This window comes from Tauraco erythrolophus, chromosome 20 (genome assembly GCF_009769465.1).
Source record: "Tauraco erythrolophus isolate bTauEry1 chromosome 20, bTauEry1.pri, whole genome shotgun sequence".
Classification (NCBI taxonomy): Eukaryota; Metazoa; Chordata; class Aves; order Musophagiformes; family Musophagidae; genus Tauraco; species Tauraco erythrolophus.
In genome coordinates, this window is record NC_141484.1 from 7669911 (window position 1) to 7694105 (window position 24195).

Consider the following 24195-nt stretch of genomic DNA (forward strand, 5'->3'; position numbering starts at 1 on the left):
TATGTAGCACCTTTTGTCCTTTTAAGGATCTTAATTAAGCTTTGCAGCTCCCTGAGCACAGACTAAACCCACTTTGCAGAAGAGGAGCCCAGGCCCTGCTTTGTACGAAACATGCATCCTGTTTCAGGCAGGGGTAGGACTTTTCCACCCCAGTGACCTCGGTGGCACACCGTTCCACCGCAGCAAGGGCATACCGCACCAATATTCCCACCCAAAAGTTACGCTGCATCAGTTACACTCATGTGGTTAAAGCTGGGTCATTTAAGCTTTAACCTCTGGCATCACATTAGCCTTTGTTTTGAATCGAAGGTCCCGCTAGAGTTCACCCCAATTTGCCAGATGCCCAAAATTTCTAGTGTGGCCTTTGAACATTAAACCACCTATTGGTGCTTCTGACTCCACACAGAACCCCGACACCTTCGCTTTATCCCCTGACCCACACCAGAGCAGGGATGAGCAGTCAGTGGCCCCCATTTCCGATCACGTATCTCCCAGCTTTTCCCTGACTCAGAGGTTGAACGGCTGGTGGGTGACCCGAGCACAAAGACCTGCCAGCAGCTCCAGCCGTGCCCACCTTGCAGAGCCGACAGACCCACCATGACATTTATTCCCCTGTGTCTGCAGAGCAGGTGCTGGGAGCATCGATTGAATCTCCACTGCAGAGAAACCCCTTCTAACATTTTGCTACCTCTCTGCACTGGCACAAGATATTTGCAGTCTGGGGGATGTTTTTGGGGTGCAGGCGCCCTTGGGTGGCCCTGTCCTCAGCCCCTGCAGAAAGGTGCCCAAGGCAGCACTGATTCGTGTCCCCCAGTCTGGGTGTGGGGCCTGGGGGATCCCACCCGGGCCGGGCGCTCGGTCCGGCAGGGCCCCCTCCCCGCTCCTGCTTGCAGCTCTCCAGGTCGATGTTGCCATCTAGAGGCCCCTGCTACAACGATCCTCTCTTTGCAAACTTTTTTTTTTTTTAAATTCAGTGCAACATTTTAAAGCAGCTTTTTTGGGGTTAGGGGCCGAGAGGGAGGAGCAGATGAGCCGCTCCTACAGTCGATGCGTTTTCGGCTCAAAATGCCACTGCTCAGTGCTTTGCCCATGTCTTGTACAGCTGATTGATGGCTGCAGCTCATCCCAGCTCTTCTTGCAGCCCCAGCAGCTGTTCAAACCCCTCCTTCTCTACTCTGAGATTGGGTTTTTTGCCCCATCCTCAAAACAAAGCAATGCACTTGGTGCCAGGGAGCAAAGCAGCCCCACTGCCAGGAGCAGCGCACGCAGCAGCGTCCATGGCAGCTCTGCTGCCAGCTCCAGGTGAGGCTGTAACAGACACGGCTCCAAGACCTGCACACGCAAAACTCCCACTCCCAAGTCTCACCCTTGAAAGCCAAACTTGGAAAGTTGTGGCAATCATCTCATCCACGCCCAGCAGGAACGGGTAGGAGGGCTGCAAAGACCGACACCAGACATCCCAAACATTTTAAGTATGTCATGAACCAGCTGGATGGAAACATATTCTCCCCTCTCAGCTGTGGCTTAGGCTCCTCCTGTTTAAAACCACAGGGGATGGGCCCAGCTTGACCCAAAGGCTCACTGCTCCAACCTCAAAGCTGCCTCTTGCACCTGGCGAGTGGCAGAGGAGTGAAGGCAGCCATGCAGGCAGAGGAGGATTCCCATAGTTCAGGGTCAGAGGCTGGTTCCTGCACACCCATGAGGGCTACACCACTGCAGCAGAGGCCGAGGCACTCCACAATGTTACCATGGTATCTGTCCTGCAGGGAGGAAGATGCAGGCTGCGGGTGAAGCAGGGTGAGGAAGAGCCTCTCCTGCACTGAATCAGGCCATGGAAGAAAGCAGGTTATTGCCCAGGTTTAAAGCCAGCCCCAGGAGCCCTTCTTGCAGCTTCTGATGTTCATTCCTGCAGTGCCTGGCCTTGCTGAGCACCGAAAGGTGATGAGTGCCTGCTTACTGAGCTTTGGTACTGCCCATGAGCAGCCCAGCAAGCCTCAGTCTCATTCCTAGTGCTCAGCAGTCCCATCCCATCCCTGGGGACTCTTCTCTGAACAGGCAACTGTCCCCTCCCACATGATGTCCAGGACAGGCATTTCCCACCTGGCTCAGCACTCCACCTCGCTGGCCGCAATGTCAAGGGCAAAGCTAGAGAAGGTCGGATGATCTGGACGCACAAGGTGCTGATGTATGCGTTTACTTCATCGCCTTTTATAAAAAACCCTCCTGGCAATAGCTGCTGCTAGAAGCAGCCCAAGGAGCAAAACCACGGTGTTTGATCAAGAGGCAGATGCACTGCCTACAGGCAGGAGGAGGAGGATGGTGTGCTCCTAGAGACCAGATGGTGGCAGAGGGGTTTTTGGGCCAGTTTGGCCTCAGACACCTCCTGTCCCCACACCACGCACAGCACAGGCACTGCCTGCAGCCTCGGGTCAGCCACCACTGACGGGGAGCAATAAGCAATGCCAGGACACATACCAGCCATCGGCCAGAACCTGGACGTAGCTCCATGTGGATGTGTCCCATGAAGCTGAACATCAGCCTTCGCATGAAAAGCATCAGGGACTACCCTTTGCAGAGCTGGTGATACTCGCTGCTGGCAGACAGCAACATAAACTGCACGTAGTCAGCTCTCCGGGAGGTCAGAGGGCTTTGGAGGTGACTTAGGAAGCTCTGCTCAGCTACGGTCTTTTACAGCAAAGAAATCCCTCACGCACATGTGACCTCAGGTAAGCAGCCCTCCGTTACATCATTCCGCTCCCTCAAAAAAGCAACTCCACAGCCTCAGCTCGAATGCATGTGTGCTGGGAGTTACAGCCCCCACCAGCTTGTGCCCTGGCACAGCAAACCCTACGCACAATCCCTTCCCCTATATCCATGCAGGAACTTGGGCAGGTGCCAGCATGGGGTTCCTGGCAGGAGCTGCCTTCCCACATGCCAGCGCTTGGCTCCCACCAGACTCACCTCTCCAGGCACACGTGTGCTGCTGCTCGCACTATCCTCCCCGTCTGTCCACTATCCTCCTCCTCCACGAGCCTCCCTGTGCCGACAGCCACTTCTTTCTGGTCCCGTGCCTTTCTTTTCTCTCTGACTCCCTTGCTCAGTCCCTCTTTCAGGAAATTAAAGATAATCCTCCCTTTTTTTCTGCTGGATTCCCTGTTTAACATTCACTGCGTGTGCTTGCACTGATTCAAAATGGGATTAGACTTTCTGTTGCTTTGATGTCAGCTGGGCTTTACATTTAAGGCAGGGTGGGTGGGTGGGGGAAATAAAATAGTTTGTTAACAAACCTCTTGGGTTCTGCCTGTCCACTTGCACCCATCCTGGAAATGAAGGTCCAGGACATTTACTTGCAGAAACTAGGTCCCCTTCCAGGATCAATCCAAGGTGGGATAGATGGACTCTCAATCCCAGCACCATGGATGCTGCACTGGCCGTTATTCTCTGGAAATGCCCAATTTCCACCCTGACTCCGTTATCATTCAACACTGTGGAGGCTGAATGGCTCCCGTCAGGAGGGAGGTGTTGTTAATCATCGGAAAACCACAACTCGTTGGCTGTCAGTGAATATTGCAACCTCCAGCTGCCGCACAGCAGGGAGCGTGCGGGCCACCAGCATCGCTTCAATAGAGATCGGGCCTCAGGGCTCCCCACCAGGAATACCCTGAGCTGCTGGTTTCTAAGGAAGAAACAGGTGCTGCAGGATAGCTAAGATGGAAATGAGGACCCTGCTCCCTGTGGTGTGACACTTGTGCTACAGCAAAATCCATAAATTGAGTATTTCCCTTTGCTTCCTCAGGCCTGAGCTTCTCCCTTTGGAGGACAAGGACCTGGCATTATTTTCACTGGCCAGTACCTCCAACACCAGTCCGAAGCAAACGAAGACCATTTATCTCACGTTGTCTGCGACAGTCTTGCTTTGCCTCTGAGACATGGCTCTCCGAGTCCATGATGTCCAAACTAGTCTGAAGCACAGTTCAGAGCTGGGGCATGATCTCCCTCTCTGTTCCCATCTGAGCTTCACTGCACTGGCAATTGGTTCTCCTCTGGATAACAGACAGGTCTGGGGGCTGCAGAACTGGGGATGTTTGGTTGCAACTGGAACCATCCCAGCAGCTTCTGCAGGTTATTTAGGAAAGTGGTTCTACAGATGAGCACAGACCAGCCATGGACAGGACCCACCTCCCAGCACTGTCCCTAGAGAGAGGCACAGCCAGCACCTGCAGAGCAGAGGTGAGGGCACTCCTAAGCCCTCCTCGGGATCTGGCAGACGTAATCCCTCTGTCACTCACACCACACCACTGTGCTGCTGCTCCGGCTGGCACCACCACTGTGTCGGGCATCCTCCAGCATCACCCAGGGACTTGGGACACTCCTCTGCCAATAGCACAGTGTCTAATCCATTTTGCTCGGTGCACGCACACAGACTTGATTAATGTCTGCAATGAGCTCCATCCATCATCAGGGAGTAAAGGAGATTAACTCCGCAGCACGCCTGCCTCGCGTTGATCCCATTCTCCAGGCCTCCTGATTAATGGCGAGGCAGCCTTATCTGTCAGGCCAGGAAACACGAATATCCGGGCTGACTGGGGATGAAGGGAAGCTGCGGGCGCTCGGGCTGCCGACGGGGCGCTGCCGGCCCAGCCGCAGCACGCTCTGCCATTGGGGCTGTGTCAACACACCCCTGTTCCCTGCGCTGCCAGCCCTGCTCCCCATTCCTGTTGGTCCCTCCATTTCTGTTGCTCCCTGCACCCTCCACTCCCTCCTCCGAGCCATTCCATGCTGTGCTGGTGAGGATGGCCAAAGAGAGAGAGCAGCAGCTGGAGCACTGATGCATCCCTGCAGGAACACAAGGCCAGAAACCAAAGTCTGGGGCTCCATTTCCCTTCGACAGTCAGTGGGGAAGATGTCACTCCCCATCCACGGAAGAAATTCAGATGGAAGCCTGGAGTAACGCAGACAAATCCCCTCTCGGAGCCACAGCTGAAGCTGACCAGCACCGCAGAGGGCGACCGCTCGGCCGGGTTCTTTCCCAAGAGGACACGTGTGTAAAGTGGATGCAGCGGATGAGCGGTGCCATCTGGATGAGCTCCAGCTCCTGCCCCTGGCTCGCCGCTGATGCTTCATTAACGGCTCTCTCCTTTCAGCTCCTGTCTCCTTGGCTTCTGCTGTGATCAGCTGGGGCAGAGTTTTGTTGTCTTGGGTTTTTTCCAAGTGGAAATTATTTCTCATTTCTTTTAACAATCAGGACACAGAAAAAGACAGGAGAGGAAGGAATTTCCAGGAGATGAAAGGGCAGGATTAAGGACACAGCTTTTGCTTTTTTATCCCTCTAGTGTGGCTGAGAAATTCCTTTCAGGAGAAGGCTTTAATTAACTATGTTTTTTTCTGATGGGAAAGAAACCTGGATCTAGAGATAGGTCTGGTTTCTTGGGTCTGCTGACAGCCCCAGCTGCAACTTCAGCAGCCCGGATTCATACACACGCACACACGCTCTTTTATACAAAACTTTGCACAAGGCATTTCAATTTGCTTTACAAAGGCACTGACTGTCACCCCAGTCTGGAAAATAAGGCATAGAAAAAAAAAACCAACAGGCACGAGCAAAGTCTACTGTGCACAGTGCTGGCGGAAAGAGGATCTGAGTGCACTGAACCACAGTGCTACAGTGGCTCAAGATGTGGGAAGGGGCCTTTACGTAGAGGAATAACCCAGGGCAGGAGGCAGTAGAAATGTCTCCGTTGCCTTCTAGACCAACAGCCCTTTCACACAGCAGGAAAAATCAGGGAGAGAGGAGAGAAAGAGGCCCGGCAGCAAACTGGGACATTTAGAAAGCACGGTACTGGTGTATCTGCATCCTCTTCTGCTGTAAAACCCTCCAGGAACCGAGTCAATCAAAACCAACATTTGGGGCTGATTTTTATCCAGATGAACTCTCTCTAAATATTTTAAGGCAACCAGCAAAACAGCCAGTTTCTGGCTTGTTTAACCCTTCTCCTGAAACCTGCATCAAGTCTGAAAGAAAGCATTATCTCAGAAAACATCGTTTTGTGAGCTTGACCTGCAGAACTGGACGTGGTGCTGGGTCTGCCCATCCCCAGCACCACACCAGTCACCTCCCCGCACCCCAACTCTGCCCTCACCTGCTTAGTCTTTCTGCAGCTCGACTGTTCTACGGAGATCTATACATGAAAGACCAAAAATCCATGCAGGTTTGCAGTGAAAGCCTCACCCCCATCTTACACAACAGCAGCAACTCTTCCCAGGGAAACATCTCACCTGATTCCTCTGAGAATCGCATTTGCCTTTTTTTGAGCCATGTTAAACAGGGAGCTTACACCGAACCCACGTCTTGCTCCTCTCCTGTCTTTCCAACTAATGAACTCCCAGCTGATAACAAATGCTGACTGCTGTTGCTGAAACGTCTGTCTCTGCTCTTAGCATGTAACAGCCCAAGGGACTAAGTGGTTTACCAATTATTGTTTTCATAAGTGAGCATCATTTTACTTTTTCATTATCATTTTAAAAGGTTCCCACCTCTTCCAGTGCCCTCAGCCACTGCCTCCAGCCCCAGCAGACGTCTCTGCTCCCAGCAGCAGCACAGGGCACGTATGGCTGATTTGCCGGGGGGAAGCAGAGAGGAAAGAAACATCTGGCTGCTCCAGCAACCCAACTGCTGAAGTGAGCAGAGCTTTTCCTGGGACCTGCAGGTTCACATCAGGAGGATTTCCCATTCCATGCTACCACCACTAAGAGCCCCCTCTCTCAACACAAGACTTCAGTCTCACTTGTGATTTATTCCTTATTCGTTTTACAGGTTTTGTGCTTCTCCACATCTTCTCCTAAGAATTTCTTGGGAGATGCTGTATCAAAACTTTACTGGACTTTAGGTAGATTCAGTGTACAGCAGCTCAGACAATCGGCTATCACTGCTTTCCTCCCTCCTGCCCCTGCTCAGAATCAGGCAGCAGGATTGGAGTCTCTGGTTATAAAACATCACTTTTTTTTTTTTTTGATAGCTCTGTCACAAATCCTCATGCTTGGATTTGCAATTTCATGTGACAGCTCTTTCCAGGCACCGACTGGAGTTTTTCTCATCTCCCTGACTTGAACCTCTCAGGATTTCTAGTTTTGCTTCATCTCAGATCTGTAATTTCCATTTCCAAGTTCAACATCATCGTTCTCATGGAAAAGGGTGGCAGAGTGCTCGTTTTGGGTCAGGCAGACATCTATTCTTGGTCATCAACTCCCCGCATCAATTCGCCTGCTCTCTCTTCTTGAGTTTCATGCACAATTATCCATGAGCTACAGATCTCAGCCAAAAATTTTTTCCCCTGTTAAGGCTCAGGAGGAATTCAGGTTACAGCTACCTCCTCCTTGCACTAGCGCCTGTTCTTGTACAAGGTGACTAACACCATACCCTGCCGCAGGATTTGCCTCCCTAGGGGCTCCTGGCTGTTTCTGTCGGATGCCGAGAGCTGCTGGCAGCTTATCTCTGACGACGGGATCTGCCCATTTCACCAAACGCACATCCGCACCCCTGACCTCAGCACATTGGCCGCAGACAACCATGGAGCCCGCCAGCCTCTCGGCTTCCTCAGCACAGGGCAAGCCCTGCTTGGCCCCGTGTTATTTTTGGCTGTGCTTTTGTCTCTGGGATCCTCTAACCTTTAGCAATGAAAACAAAACCGCAGAAGGTTGCTGCCCTGGCCTTTGGCTCGCGGCAAACAGCCGGGATGGTTGGGCAGAGGCTGAAGGCTAAAACCTCAAATTAGCAGCATGGGACTGGAATGAGACAGGACTGATGAGGCAGCTTGGACCTGTCGTTTCAAGGGCAGGAAGCCTGCAGGGAGAGAGGAGGTGGTCATCTGGTTTCAGATAAATGCCCACTTTCTGATAATTAGAAATCCAGCGTGGGTAACAAGAGGGTTTAGATGATTTTTTATCTAAATATTCGTGTAAAGCCATGCGTGAGTTCATCAAGCAGCTGAGAAGGGGAATTCACTCTGCTGCGTTCGTTAGGGATGCACACACATATAAGAGAAAGCAGAGTCCGGGAGGTGGGAAATCAGGGCTTTGCTTACGGCTCAGTCTCAGGCCATGGCTCCATGTTTACTAATATCAGCTCGGAGCAGTACTGGATCACACAGTAGCACTGATCTGAATCGAATCACAGACCAAGACATGACAGCAACTTCTTTCCAAACAGCCAGACCATATGTGCAGTGCACATCGAGATCAATGACAGCAACGCCCGAGTCACCATCGAACTGCCTTGATGAAGCCACTCCATCAAACCTTTGACTTTTCTGTGGTTTGTTGTGGTTTTTTTTTTAATCAAATAATTACATTCAGCACACAACCCTCTGTGGGGACACAAACAGTTGTGCTGGGATAATCATTGCAGAGAGATGGATAAGATGCTCCCTAAACCAGTGCTGTTGTGGGGAGAATTACTGTCAATTTTTGACCTCAAGCTCAGCACGTGGCTTTAGGGAAATTATTTAACTTTGCCACATCACATTTTCCTTCCCTGTAGATGAGAAGCGATTGCAAAGACTCACTTTCCAGGATCAATGGAGGCAAAACGGATCAGGAATTGGAAACTACTTTACCAATCTTGCCCGAAAAGGGGTGAGCGAGACTGATGTGCAGCTATTGGACAGAGACAATGACATTCAAGTACTCAGCTAGTGTGGAGGGTTGATGCACCATGTCTAACACATCCTGAATGAAATCACCCCTATCCCTAAGGCCACTGCACAGGCAAAACTCCACCCATTAGGGTGTTTGATCAATATAAACAAAGTGCTAAGCAATAAAAATGCAGAGGCGCGTTCTGTAAGTCTGGAGTTCTGAATAAGGAGACCTGGGAGTTAGACGGGAGGATTTGCAATTTGGCTTTTAGTGAAGGCTCCTCTCTCCTGAGTGCAAATCAGAGTAGCAGCTAGGCGCTAAATAAATATTTAGCAAATGAGAAAGTCTCCATTTAATGAGAAATTATTTGGTGAAACGAGCTGGGGAAATTGTTTCAGTAGCGCGGTAACAGAAGCTGGCACTGTGTTCTGCCCCACGGGATGCTGTGGTTCTACTCGTGTTGCGTAAGACAGGATCTCCAGCTGGGACAGACGCAGGAAATATAACTCATTACTGAAATGCAAGAGCTTTTCAGGGTTAAACCACTGTTAGACCAGCCAGATTCATTCCCTAGTTGCAGAATTTGCCTAGCAGCAGCTTTGGAAGATTACTATCTTTCTTCATAACAGGGATGTTGCAGACAGGATGGTCTAAGGACAATGGTGATGCCAAGTTTGTAGGAAAAAGTAATTTTTTTCTTTTATGTTCAAGGGCTGAACTCCATTTCCACAGCTTTATCTACATCATTAGGCTGTAGAGATGGCACTTCCCTGCTTAAATGTTAATTACTATACCTCTCTTTTACGATGTGTTTTCAAGGGGTTAGTGCCTCAATCTTCCTTGTAATTACATGGAGTGGTTAGTACAACTCCTTGGCTATATCCCAAGGTCCCTTGAGAGCTCATCCATGCTGCAGTTTCCAGTAGATGAGTACTTACAGAACCAGTCCTTCAGAGAGCTGCCGTCTTCAAGTGTTCAGCCAGATAATGAGCCGATTACTGTGCCTGCTCCTTCTGGCAACGGTGAGCCATACGCACAGACAGGCTGCACATCACCAACTGCTGTGGTTAATAGTCCTCTCCTTCCCTCTATCCCTTCAACTCAGTTGGGCTGGTTTTATAAAGACCAGCCCCTTTTTGGGGCAAGAACTTCCATAGATTACTGACATAGCAAAAAGGGAGAACCAAACCTCACCAAAGTCTGAATATAAAAGCCCAATAACAAAACAGTCACACAGCCATGCCGGTGAAGTTCATCTCAAGTGCTGAGCACAGCTTTGTCATCACAGCTGTGACATGCGTGCTCCAGGGATGGAGCAGCTGTGGTTTATCATGCCTCTACAGCTGAGAAGAAGGAATTACAGCTTCCTCAAACACAAGGTGGTTTCTAAGTGAACAGCAGTATTTGAGATCACATATTAAAAATAATGCTGTGCTTTGGAAACTGCTAAATTTAAATGTCAGGTTGTTTCTTTGAAAGCTATAAGATAGCTAGTTCCTCTCCAGGGAATGTGAATAGGAGCTCATCTACATAGGGAAAATGTTTGGAATAGCAACTGCCCACCAGTTTCCCATGCAAACAAGACTGGATTAAGCAAAATTACACGAAGGCACTCACTGCAGAGGACAGCACCCTGTTCACAGTAGCCCTCCTGCTTTAGCTCCACCATCCCCACACACAAGCCATAGCTTGTTTTGCTGTAGTAACCCCATATAATAGACGAGCATTAAGATCTGCCCAAGATGTGAAAAAAAAAAAAGGGTCTTTTAAGAAAATATTAAGTGACTGAAAACATTACTTCTTCACAAGCTGTGCAGGTTCAAAACTGTCTTATATACCATGGATATCTGCCAGGGAAAAACCGCTTGGGCAATCACTGACTGAGGCAACTCCAGAGAGTCAGCAAAAACCTCAAGGTATAACAGAAAACTTGGCCCAAGCCTGTCTCCAATTCTGGAGAGCTACAATGCCCAGATGAAGCACGCACCACGTTTTTGCCTACTGCTGGTCCGTTAGAGGACAGCCTAATAATGACAAACTCCTTTGGCTTCCATAGTAAAAGGCCCACACTGAAAGCGCTGCTGCCAAATCTGGCTTACAGTCTGTGCTGGGATTGGTGGTAGTACATGTGCTGGGCCTCATTTTTCATGGTATAGATTACTTCTAGTCCTGATTGATACAGCCTCACGAAGCTCAAAAAAAATGGCCTCTATAGTTGATACCAACCTTTGCAACTACAGAGAGAGACACATAGTTTTTATAAAGCAAACCCAATCCCCCACACTGCACCCAACCACGGAGAAAAGCTGCCTGTTGCTGTTGGCTTTCTTGCAGACTTCTGACATGATATCGTGCTTTTTCAGTGAAGAAAATGCTTAGAGGTACAGAATGATCCTTTCACCCTGGTAACATGTGATTTATTAAACCATAATGGAAGAAACCAACTCGTGTATAAACAGTAGACAGGAAGCACAACAAAATCATCAGCTCAAAGCCACAGAAAAGAGCAGGCTACTGCTCTGGCAAGGCACAGAAAAAGAGCAAACTAGTATCTCAAAATCCAAAGGGATTCCTGCCTAGTATTTTTAAGGTCAAAAGAATAAAACAAAATCTGAGCTAGCAATAGAGCTAATTTCTGGAGCTAGGAAGCAAATGAGCTGCGGCAAGAAGTGGAACAGCATACAACGGCAGAGAATTAATTACAAGTGAAGTGTCTCAGGTTGGAATTATAGTTAGAGGAGTCAGAGGGTCAAAGCAGCAGAGTTTTCAGAGGGCAATTTGGTGCCTTGATATTCCCCAGCCCCACTAGTGAGGTTGTGCCTGTGATTCAGGGATGAAAACCACACATTTCTGCAAGAGAGAAAGATACGCACTGAAAGTGGGAGATCAGAGCTACTTAAAAGGCAGAATCTGCTATTCCTTCCCTACTGACGATAGCGAGAGTAGGCTGGCAGTAACTGGGAGGGCACAGATCCTGGTCAGCCATCCCTTCGGGGGCGGCAGGTGATGCAAAGGGGCTCTCGCCGCAGCGCTACAGAGGCACTGCCCAGCCTCCGGCCAGGAGGAGTCGGCCCCCTCCCACTCAAGCAGGGCAGCTCCCCCCGGCCCCGCTCAGCACCGGCATTCCCTCCCACCCGACAGCGGTGAAGGGATGCTCTCCGACGACGTGGCTTTGATGTCAGTACCTGCTTCGGGCTCGGCGGGGCGGGAGTGGGCGAGTGGAGCGCAGCGCTGCCGAGCCGCAGCCTCTGCTCGCCGGCTGCAGGAGGAGCCCTGCCCGGCCCCGTCCGCCCCGGCGAGGAAGAGAGTGGCCCCTACACCACCGCCGCCACAGATCCACCGAGGGAACTTGCCAAACTTTCTCCATCTCTGGCACCGGGACTCAGTGCCATGGCCCCCGCTAACTCCTCCCGCAACTTCTCCGCGCCGGAGGCTCGGAACGGCTCAGGTGAGCGGGGGCTGCGCGGCGCGGAGGCGCACCTGCCCGGCGGGGCGCCGACTCTGGGGCCGGGGCGGGGGCGCGGAGAGCTTTGTAGGGGAAAGTCCGCCTGGCACATGCCCCTTGCAGCGGGGCCGGCCGGTGCCCCATGAAGGGGGTGAGGGTGGGCGCAGGGGCACGGACCCCCCCGGCCAGCCGGCGGGACCAGCCGCCTTCAGCACCCGGGCGCGGACAGCTCCGGGCCCGGCGGGCGGGACAGGGCTGGCGCCCTCCCGGGGGCGGGGAGCGCCCCGAGCAGCACCGAAACGGGGCCCGGACACCACCGCCGGGCCCAGTGGCACGAAGCGATTACTGGCTGTGAGACAGTAATAACTCCAGCAGCCCACTGGTCTAGCTGCAGATGAACCAGCCCAGCTAGGCAGGGAGGGGAACAAGGCACAGAGAACACGAGACATCACTGGAGAGGGAAGCAGAGAGCCTCAGTCTCCTGTTTTCTCCATGCTACCACTGTTCCCCAAAAAAATCAACGGTTTAGGGTCAGGCAGGCCAGTTCTCGATTGTGCAAGTTGGTGGAACTCTTCAACAGAAGGTGTTTTATATGTGGTCTTTGACTCCCTCTCCACCAGTATGCCCTTTCTAAACTGAAAAGGTACCTTAAGCGCTTCCTTCTGGAAAATATAGTTTCTTATGTATCTAGGCATGGCTGAGATCAGCAACCACCTTAGAGGAAAAAAGAATTTAGGCCAGTCCTCATTCAGTTCACATAGTGCAGCCCCACTTTGAGACTTTTAAAAAGAGTAACAGGGCAGCCACAGATCTACAAGCAAGGACAAATCAATGCCTGAAGTAGCTGTTTCAGTAAACAAAGTACAGCCACTTGGATGTGCACAGAAGCAGCACTGAAAATTTGGATTCAACCATATCTCAAGATGAAAGAGGCTTTAGAAAAGAGATAACTTTTGAGTATTTGATAGTCACGCACTTCTGACTCCAGCCCATAATACACACCTGGACTACAGGTTCACACTAGCTTTCAGCTAATAACACTTGACAGTCCTGCTTGTACAAACACCAACAGCAGGAAAGATGCTACAGTGCTATACAGACTACCTTTCACATGAAGCCTTTGGGCCAGCTGAGCTCATTCCAAATGTTACAGGGTCACCATGAGCACTCTCTATTGATTTTACTGCAGAAAAAGGACATTTTGTCCCAATTTCCAGCTAATGAAGTGGCCTTTATGCTGCACTCATACAATCCATTCCCACCAAATTCATAAGAAAATTTGAGGCTAAAAGAGAGGAGAGCAGAACTCGTAATAGCTACATGCAGAACAGCAGGACCACAGTTGTGGTGGTCTAATTTCTAGTTTGCCATCTTCATGCATTAAGGAGGTAAGAGATCTGTTTGGATATTCAGGGGTTGCACAGGCTGGATGCTGAAGATTAAGTATCAGGTCTCAATAGGATGCTGATGACAGTACATTATCTACCAAAAGCCATGTAACATGGGGCATTTCCTTGCATTAATGAGCAGCCAGGAGGAACCGGGACCATTTAAACCTCCACCAATGGCCTGGACCAGGATTTTTTGTCTTATCAACCAATCCTGGCTTTCACTTTCAGGCTCCTGCCAGTTCTCCTCTGCCTCATTGGCTGTTTTCTGTCATAAGCGTAGAGGTTTCAGATAAAAAGGTGCGGCAACAGCTCTACTGGATTCTGACCTTGGCCTTGCTTATGCCTAAGCTGGCTGCTACCTAGTGCCAGAAGAACTTAAGCAGTGGCAGCTTATCATGTCCCACATCTAAAAGCACTGAAATATTACATACAGTTGATATGGCACACACCTACTCTTCCAGCCACAAGCCAGGCCAGCCGTGTAGCCCCAGTTATCTTGCCAATTCAAGCTTCTCTGTCACACCACAGTAAATCTGGAGAAGTTGTTCTCCAAGAATTCTAGAGGTCAAAGTTAGCAAATACCACCTCAGCAAACAGACACCACCTTTTGAGTATCTGTTATTTCACTTACTCTCATTTTCAAGATTTCCCTAGGTTCTGTTGGAGGAGATCTCCCCACTTCTCCAGGTGTAGGCTGCTAAGGAGATGGAACAGTACAGTGACTGAAGTCATTTCCAATTAACACCACGTTGAAACATCTACAATTCAATGAAAGACGCACGCAGCCTAAGCTTAGAGGCTGTCATGTGTCTTTGTAACAGCCACACAAATAACTCACACAACGCTTTCCCCCAGAAAAAAAAAATAGGTCCCATAGGAGAGGAGTAATGAGATGAAATGAGATTTGCCTCAGCTAAGATGATTTAAGACTCCATCGCTCACTGCACGTGGCAGTCTTGCAGAACAGAGTGCACCACAATCAGTGCCTCAGACACCACCTTCTGTGCCCAAGAGCAGAAATCCCTCCTGGCTGGCACTGAGGGCTTGTACCTTCAAAATGTGGTTTTAAACCCAGGTTGGAGACAAGGCAAATGTGAATTTGATTATGTTTGTGCCTCCAGCCTAAAACAGCAAAAAGTCAAGCATCAGTCCTGAGACGCTGTTATCAGGCAAGAATTTTGCCTTTGAAATCCACCTACATCCAGAAACTGGACACAACATCTTTAAACCATTTTTTGTCCATGTACAACTAGGGCATTCCTTGTTGAAGAGCCACTCTGAAACATACTCCCAAATCCCTGTCTGGCCACATACACCTGGTTTTCTTTCTAGAAAAGAAAACTAGAGAAAAGGAGAAGTGCAGGGAAGGAAGAGGGAAAGGAGCACATGCTCTGGCCTAATCCTGACAACAGAGGTGGATCACAGCCAGGGTACAGTCCCAGATCTCACGATTTAGATAAACATTAATTATCTGCCTGTATGGTCAATGAACTCTGTGTCTCATACCGTACAATAGATAAACCACCCAACGGACAAGCTGAAGCTTTCTAATACAACAGTTTGAGCATTGACTACATCCAGATTTTGGCACCCACACAGAGGCTTACTTCTCTGATGTGAAAAGCACCAGCTGCCTCATCCAATCCCCTCAAAACAGCTGGATGCTCAGAGCTCCCTAGAAGAACAGTTATTATCAACTCTGTCAGATACTGGCAAGTGCAGAGGCACACCAGCCTGATGCTAGTCACCCAAAAAGATGTGGGGAGGTTCAGGTCAGGACAGAATTACATCAGGAGAGGTGAGGAAAGATGTCTACACACGGCCAGATTTGGGTGGTATGCTGCATGCATTGGCTGGCAGAGTTGAAAGTGTCAAATCCCCAGCTAAGGCTCTGGAAATATGGCAGAGGGTCTTAAACATCATTCCAAGCTACATCTTTGAGGGGAAATGAGCTGCAGGACAAGGGAAGCACACAGAGATGTAAAGAGGTTGCCTCTGGACTGCACTCATGGCTTTGGTTTCTTTTGGCAGCAGCAGAGAAGGCAGCACCGTACACCAACGTGATCATGCCCAGTCTCTTCAGCATCATCTGTTTCCTGGGCATTGTGGGGAACCTCATTGTCATCTACACTATCATCAAGAAGAAGAAGCTGAGATGCAAACAGACTGTGCCTGATATTTTCATCTTCAACCTCTCCATTGTGGATCTTCTCTTCCTCTTGGGCATGCCCTTCCTCATCCACCAGCTTCTAGGCAATGGCTCGTGGTATTTTGGAGCTCCTCTATGCACCATCATCACTGCCCTGGACACCAACAGTCAGATCACCAGCACCAACATCCTTACAGTGATGACACTGGACCGTTACCTGGCAACTGTCTACCCTCTAAAATCTACCTACGTTCGAACCCCGTGTGTTGCAGCTTTAGTTATCTGCTTGGTGTGGCTCCTCTCCTTCCTGACCATCATTCCTGTGTGGATGTATGCAGGTCTTATGCCTCTGGAGGACGGGACTGTCCGTTGTGCTCTCTTGCTTCCCAACCCAGAGACTGATATCTACTGGTTTACCCTCTACCAGTTCATGCTGGCATTTGCTGTGCCATTGATTGTGATCTGTGTGGTCTATTTTAAGATCCTCCAGCACATGGCCACCACTGTGGTCCCGTTGCCCCAGAGGAGCCTCCAGGTACGTACCAAGAAAGTCACCCGCATGGCAGTTGCTATCTGCTCTGCCTTTTTTATTTGTTGGGCTCCCTTCTACATCCTTCAGCTGGTTCACCTTGGCATCGACACACCATCCATGGCCTTCTTTTATGCCTACAACTTTGCCATTAGCTTGGGCTATGCCAACAGCTGCCTCAATCCTTTCCTCTACATTACTCTCAGCGAGACCTTCAAGCGCCAGTTCTTAGTGGCCATCCGCCCTGCAAAAGAGCCATGTCGCAACAGCAGCTCTGTCAACAACAACAGCATGACAGAGGCTAGTGTATGTCTAAAACTGGCACCAGAATCCACCCAGCAGACTCAGTTTCTGGAGGACTTTTCCCCACGGTCACTGCCTGTGACTGTGGCTGTTCACTAGGGCACTCTGAAGTGACTGCAGCAAAAAGCCTTCAGACCTGCAAGTCAATGGAGAAGCAGCAGCATATGAACTACAAGTTTCCACCACCAAGAGTCCAGGTGCCTCCCTTTTTCATCGCAGGGCTCTACTCCTACACTGCCCTGGGCCTATGAGGTGCTGCATAACTGCTGCTTCTTTCCACTCCTGCATGGGAGGACTATCACACAAGACTGGGTCCCCAAAGAGGATGAATGGAAAAGAAAAAAAGGACAGAAAGAGGATTTTGAGGGAGAGTGTTCACCCTGGAAGAGGAAAAACTTTCCAACAACACTGCCCAGTGATTCCCCATCTCTTGGCCTGACCACGATTCCCAAGCAGCATGCCAATATAGAGCTTCTTTGAAACACAGTATCACGTGTTTATTTTTGGTAAGAAATCTGACCTGCAAACTTTGATGGCTGTGCTTATGTCCTAGAAGCAAACAGCAGAGAGAGGTCTTGGGGCCAGAAGTCTCACCTAGGTCTGCCACTTGGCCTTTTGGTCCAGTCCCATCTGCCTCCAGTGGGCTGAATTGTTAGGCAACCAAGATATTTTCAAGAACTGGCTAACTTCAATGCTAATCCTAAGTATTTCAAACAAAATCGGACAGATAACAATTGCTCTGCTTCAAGGGACTGCAAACAATTCTCAAAACCACGGCTGCTAACACCAGCTTTGTGGCTTTTCATGCCAATGAGCTGATTTTCACACTGCTAGGTCCTCCTGCTGCTCTTGTGCCTCACCGTCTGCGCGGCCATCAGGGAACCCCAGGCAGAGGGTTTTAAACATGACTAAAAACCACAATGTGCAGAGATCTGTGGAGCAAGATGATGTGAAAAGGTGGCTCAGAGGAAGCAGAGTTGCTTATGCAGCTTCCTCAAAATAACAAACGCTTTACAAAGTTAAGAGGGAAAAATTAAATATCTGTGTTTTGTATGTGGGGCTTTAAGAGTCACAGATTAGGAAATAACTTTGCTCATGACACAGACCAGAGAAAAGACAGCACAGACCAGCTAAACGCGGAGGATTACATCGATAGCCTGCGCAGGGCTCCCAGAGGACCGCGGAGGCATTGTTCAACACTTTGTCAAACATGGAGCAGTTGCTGTTAGATGAATTCAGCATAAAGAAGAATTAAACATCAAACAGCACAGAAGAATATTACCACGCTTACGGTTTCATGCCGCCAGCCACCCGCAGTACACCCAGAACAGAAATTCACCCGTACGCAGCAAACCCGCGTCACCTGCCCAGGAATTCCCAAGCCACAGGCACACTTACAGGCGCACCTGATGCGCACACCACACTCGCAGGTGTTTTTAAGCACAGCCAGTTCTTCAGTCTACACCCTGCGGAGAGCACACAGCCACTCACCCACCTCTGGCGATCAAAGCAGGCCGGCGTGTGACACCAGCACTCTCGGCAACATCAGATGCAGCACGTTGCTTTTTGAGTCATCAAACCAACCTCAGAGCAGGGTCTCTCTGTACTTTCATTCCAGGCTCTGTCAACCTGCACTCACCGCAGCAGCACATCCACACTGCGACTGTACAGTATCTTGTTAATTTTTCGTCCCTCTTTCCCTGGGCAATAAAGTCAGACAGACACGTACAGAGCTTTCAAGCTTTATGACTTTAAAAATCTTTGCCCTGCTTTACCTGCCAGGAATTTCCACCTGTGCTGGTTTTCATGGAGCTGCTTTGCTCTTTGGTCAGTACTCTTCCCCAAAGGGTTCGTGGGCGAAGGTCAAGGAAGCCGTGTGCTGTGCCACACCAGACTTGCTCTCAGGACAAGGGAAGCTATTGTGTTACCTTTCTCCCATAAGGAAGTTAAGGGGAAGACTGGCATGCTTCCCTGTGAAAGGAGGATGGTAATGGTTGGTTGGGTTTTTTCCTCCTTTAATATCAGCAATGAGGAAAGCAGGAGAAGTGAAAACAGACCGAATTGTCGAAGATATTCTCTTCCTTACAGTAAAGATGTTTATGTTTAACTAGTCTGTTCCCATCTTACGTGAGTCAGTCTGACCCAGTGTGGCCAAGTACCGTGCTAAAAACCACAGGGGCACCATGGGCTAACCAAGAAGGGCAGTCAGCACCAGCTGGGGCAACACTGGAAAGGGTCTTTTTGGGGTAAATGTTTTCCAGATCTCATCACACTGAAGTCAAGGCACAGTACACAGGCATCTTCCCAGGCTGAAGTCCTTTTTTAGATCTCATTTACATGAGGAGGAAAGCCATGCTAGAGAGACCTGGTCCCAACTCCGGGGCAAGGCTTCCCAGTTAGCTGGTGTCCCAGCAGAGGCACCAGCCCCTTCCCACCCACCCTACAAAGGCTCATGGTTTCCATTCCCTCATATTCCTCCTGCCTGTCCCCAGTGGGTTTTCTAGTCCAGATGTTTAAACGCTGGTTGTGGCATCCCCTCCCTTTCTACACACACTCATAAAAGCTGTGGCAAATGCACCTCAGGAAGACAAGAATGTGGATACCTGTGGATGCGCTGGGAGGTTGGGAAGAGAGGTACAGAAAAAGAAAACTAGCAAAGAATGCAGACAGCTTTTTGCCATCTTCCCTAAATCACCCTAAAGCACAGGGTGAGATGAACAAAAGCCCCTCCTTTGAGCAGAAACCTTTTGATGAAAGCCCTCCAGAGGCATCCCCCTACCTAAAGGGTAAGGGAAGGACTTCCAGTAGCTATACAGTCTCTGCGCACCTTGGTGTGACCTATTCCAAACATCCTACCCCTTCTCCCCATATTTCAAAGCTGGCTTTGTTAAGTTGGAGAGTCTGTTGACGTTCTGGTTTGTGTTCAGCTTCACCTCTTTGTCTATTCTACTCTTTGTATTTATTATGTGATTCTCAGTGCCTTGGTAACTGATTGCAGAGCCTGAATAAAAGGCATTATTGAGTAGAAAAGGACACAGCTACTCGTGCAGAGCTGAAGTGCTGCGAGGACCATCTGAAAGGAGTGGTGAGGGGCACAGAGATACCGCAGTGTGTTTCCCTGCAGTCCTGCCTCCCGTACACAGCCCGTTATCTCTCTTGCTTGAGAGAAACTAAGGGAAATCCAGCTAAATAACCAGGGGAAAGCCGCCCCCAAAACCAAAAGGGACAGAAAGAAACTATTCCATCTAGTTGTTTGGATCAACAGCCTGCCACACCGGATGACACAAATTTCCTTGGCTCCTTTTGCCAGCACTCTTCCCGCGTGTTCGTGAGATGCCTCATCAGACAGCAGGAAGACAGATGGGTTCACTCTCTCCCCCCTCCTCTTCCCCTCCTTGTCCTCAGAGGTGTGACTGAAGCCACATGTCACAGCTCTGCTCTTGATAAACTCCCACAAGGGCCAGATGGTCCAGTTACTTTTACTCCTGCTTCCCCAGCTAGTGACGGAGCCCTCTTGGCTGGTCGCTGCAGGATTTCTTCCCTGGCTCACCCTTCTTGTTTACCTCTTTTCCACTATGCAGATCCCCAAGTCCACACTAGGCAGTAAAATATACTCCTGCCTTCCCCAGTCACAGCTCTGCCAAGCCAGCCCAAAGGACAAGCTGGAGTCAAGGTGCCCAAAGCCCTACCAGGCAGCGCGCTTGTGGCACCCTTCCCCAGACACCTTCCTCCACCTAAAGTCTCTGTGCAGCTAAACCCACCCAGGAGCAAGCTGCAGCCGTGACAGAGAGCGAGCACAGTGCTGGCGGCTGCTGGGTGGGGAGGAGGGAAAGGTGGGGTGACTCACTGGCCCCTGGGACACAGCCAGAACCTGACTAATCATGTTTCATCAATCCTCCGGGCTGCTAATTGGCCGCATTTCATTCAACAGTGGGAGAGGAGCCATGCGGCAGGTACAGATACGTTCCCAGCCCACTCGCTTCGCATTAGTCCTCGTGCCAGATGCGGGGGACCACACAGAAATGTCCTTTGTCACCCATCTCCCATTAGCAAAGCAAAACAGCTAAACCCTCACCTGCCCCACAGCCTTTCCACTTGCTCCATCCCTGCTGTGGGGCTGGGGAGAGGGCAGCAGGCAGGACAGTGTCACCAACCAGTACAGAAGTAGAAACTGGGATGGCGGGGAGGTGCCTCACCTAGAGCCCCCATCTCCTGTCAGAGGGCTCCTCCAGCACACGGAGGCCCTTCAGTACCTCCATGCAATAGGAGATGTATTTTGAAGCTATATTTACAGGGCAGAATTTGAGCAGGGAACTTGCTGCACCACTGGAGGGAAAGCTTTTGTTGAGAGATGTAGGCCCTGACTGCAGGAGGGCACAAGAGATGATACCTGCTCTTGGAGCCTTTGTGCCCTACCCATATCCCATTTGGGAAACAGCTCCTACAATCGCAGAGGACCCAATAGTTGGTCCTCTCACAGCATCTTTCTACCAGTACAGTTGTGTTGGCTATGGAAATTGTTACTCCTGATCTCCCAGTCTGGCTCATAGGAGAGCAGCGGCACTGGCTTCTCCTGAAGCATAGAGCTGGGCTTCAACAGCTGCTAAGTTGCACTTGAGAAGTGGCTTACTTCATTATGAGACATGATGGTGCATAGAGTGGTGCTTTCATAAGCACTTCTGGGTGTGCTGAGGACAAGCATGTTAGAAAAGCCTCCAGGGTTGTCAGGTCAGTACCTCCAGCATCTCTAAATGCTGCTGGAGTAACATCAACACTCCCTTGGGTCAAGCCTTTGTATGAAGGATTCTTCCTCCAAGCAAAGTCAGACTACATCAGCATTGCTGTCCCCAAGCACAGCAGCTGAACAACACAAGCACCACTGAAGGCTCAAACCCTCGTCCTGCAGTTCCATGCAAGGTTCGTCCCCTGGAAACGAGAGCCAAGTTTGCCCATCGCACCAGGGTGAGTTTGAGTTTACACCACAGCACTCAGTGGGTTTTTATCACAACAGGAAGCAGACTCTACCCCAGGTACTGACTGCATCATCATCCAGCACCGCATGAGAAAGGGAGATCTGCAGGGTCTGGCTCCACAGAAACACCTTTGAGGCAGTGACTCTTCCAAGCTTCAGTTAAGCAGTGACATGCACAGGTTTTGGTTTAGGCCTTAAACCTTATTTCTTCCCCTTTAAACTAAGTTAACAGATGAGTCAGCCCTTCCCTCCAACCTGTGCTCTTCTGTCCCCTGCAGGTTTCCACTCGCAAGGTAGGCAAGCTGAGAGTCAGTGACATCATTTTAATTATTCTGGTGTTTGGTTATTACTAAGTTGCCTTTGCTAAGTCTAAAGGAGCTCTTACAATTATCTTCCTACACATGCTGCTGGAAGCACAACAGCTTGGTGACACCGGGCTCTCATGCCCTGCTCCACCAGGCACTTCAGAGAAAGCAGAGCTCTCCTTCGGTAGCTACAGCAAGGAGAAGACTCCTGCCCCGTCCAGGAGCAGTGCTTCTCACACTCAAATCCCACTGCATGCTCAGGGACGCAGTCCTCTACCTTTTCTCCCATGAGGCTGGGCCACAGAAAGCCAAAACATCTGCAAAAACGTTAGAGCAATCAATAGGTATAAACACGGTTACGGAAATGGTGGGTGAAGTTATCACTGATGAGAGCTTCTTAAAGCTCTTGTTGACTTACTCTATCAGGAGGTTGGTTCTTGGAGGTGCACCTTTTCCAACAGCCAGGTCCCTCCCATCAAGAAATGGCAACAGGCTTTGAAAGGAGCAGACTGCACACATCCTTCCTAGACCATAATCCCCCACTTAAACCTCCAAGTGCTCTGGCAACATAAATTTGTCATGTTATCAACACGGAAACTGCTTCAGAAGAGGGGAAAAAAAAAGAGAGTAAAATGTCACCTCTCTGATTGAAAGCAAGTTGCCTGTCCTTTGCTTTTATTCAAGTCCAGATACTTTTCCTCCGCCAACCACCGCCACTGAAGAAAGCGCATAAACGTTTGCTCCAGGGCTGAGACACGCCGTGCCAAGCCGCAGCCCCCAGCCAGTACTGACACCATCTCTAGGTTTAAGAACACAAACACTGGCTGCTCAAAGAGAGGGGACCCGTTTGCTGGAATTAATATTCAGCCTTTCTGCAGCATGGGAAACATCAATTGTTCAGTGTGAAATAAATTACGTGTCTGTCTTGGGGGGATTTTAATGAGACCTCCCCCCTTTTTTCCTGACACTCTCAGACTCAGGGTGAAAAAAAAAAAAGCAAACCAACATTCCAGCATCTCCCCATCAACCCTGCATCATAATGGCCCAATCAGGGTAATTAGGATGTCTCCTGTGTGCTCAGGGAGGCTTTACCCAGCAAATCCAGCCCGCTGTTCATTATCTTGCCACAGCATAGCTAATTACTCCTGGTTTTAGAGGAAGGGGAGCAGACCAGCTTTGTATGCAGTTGGGAAAGGGGCTATGCAGAGTACAGTCAGGTTTTGGCTCTCCCTCTCGTCTTACTAGACCTCCTGGTATGCTGAAAGCTACAGGATGGGAGAAGAGCCTGGTCTGTGTTCTTAGTAGAACCAGAATAAGGACCTACATGACCTGGAGACCCCTTTATTTGTCTTCAAACTTCTTTGGAGAAGAAGGGCAGCTCCAGTGTGAACCTGAGCACAAGAGAAAAGAAGCATGCATGCAGAAAACTGAGTCCCCCTCTGCAGAGACACTGGGCAGCCCTTCTAGTCAGGAAAGCACCACACAAATTAAAGCCTTTCCCAAGGCTGCTGGATGGATCCTTCATCTCCCTCACCTTTCTACATTGGATCCCATGGGTACAGCCATGATCTCCCAAGGTGCGCATCCACATTTAGGCCAGCAGACCCTACCAAGCCCCTCTGCCACCAGGCTTATGGAGCCCCAATGGGGATCCATCACCCAGAAAGGTGCTCTGGGAACATCTGTAGCCCAGCTCCCAGCCACTGGCTAACATGTGAGCCACTCACAGCCCACATCTCCACACCAGTGGCCTGATTTACCATCTTTTCTGTCCACGCGGCACCACGTCCAAGCTCAGCCTTGCTAGGAATGGATTAGAGCTCCACTGTTGATATCCTGCTATTTTCTGATCTCCAGATTTGGCTAAAGCACATAGCAGAAGTGCTGGTGTGTGGATATGAGATGAAGGAGTACACCACTGTGGTCGCAATCAAGGCTGCACTGAGCTGGCCACATAGCTGCACACCAAGACTTGGCCCAGTTTACATCAGTGTCTGCTTATTTCTTTACAACAATTTCCCAAGAGGCCTGGCAGGTACACTCAGTCCCTGGTTTTGTAGCTGTTTGCCCTTTTCCTTCTTGCTGCCTTAGTTTCCTCAAGTTTGGAGAAGTTTCTTTAGCAGCAATAATTCCCAACTCACACATTCATGAAACTTCACGAGTTATCATCTGTGCTTGGAGAGGAAAGGCTTGAAAGAGTGAATGAAGGGGGGGTTATAAACCAGGATGTAAGTGCAGAAGCTGTGACATACACTGCTGGGGGGGAAGAGATGGGACATCTGTGGACCAGACACCAAGCGCTCTGCTGTGTTTTCACATCATATCTCCCTTCTGCACACCTGTAGTCTAACTCGCTCTTAGAACAGCAGTTACCCAAGGAACCTGCCTAGAACAGCCAAACATGCCCTGGGACCAAACTGACCCTCCAAAGGGGTGCGAGTACCACCCAGCCCCAGCACCCATGTTC

The 24195-nt window shown here is 50.0% G+C and overlaps 1 protein-coding gene across 1 annotated transcript; it reads left to right on the plus strand.

Annotated features, from left to right (window-relative positions):
* The first annotated feature begins 12024 nt into the window (after window positions 1-12024).
* Window positions 12025-16550, plus strand: MCHR1 (melanin concentrating hormone receptor 1). Its single transcript, XM_086624185.1, has 2 exons — window positions 12025-12082; window positions 15502-16550. The coding sequence occupies exons 1-2, from the start codon at window positions 12025-12027 to the stop codon at window positions 16548-16550; spliced, it is 1107 nt and encodes a 368-aa protein (XP_086480311.1).
* The last annotated feature ends 7645 nt before the right edge of the window (window positions 16551-24195 follow it).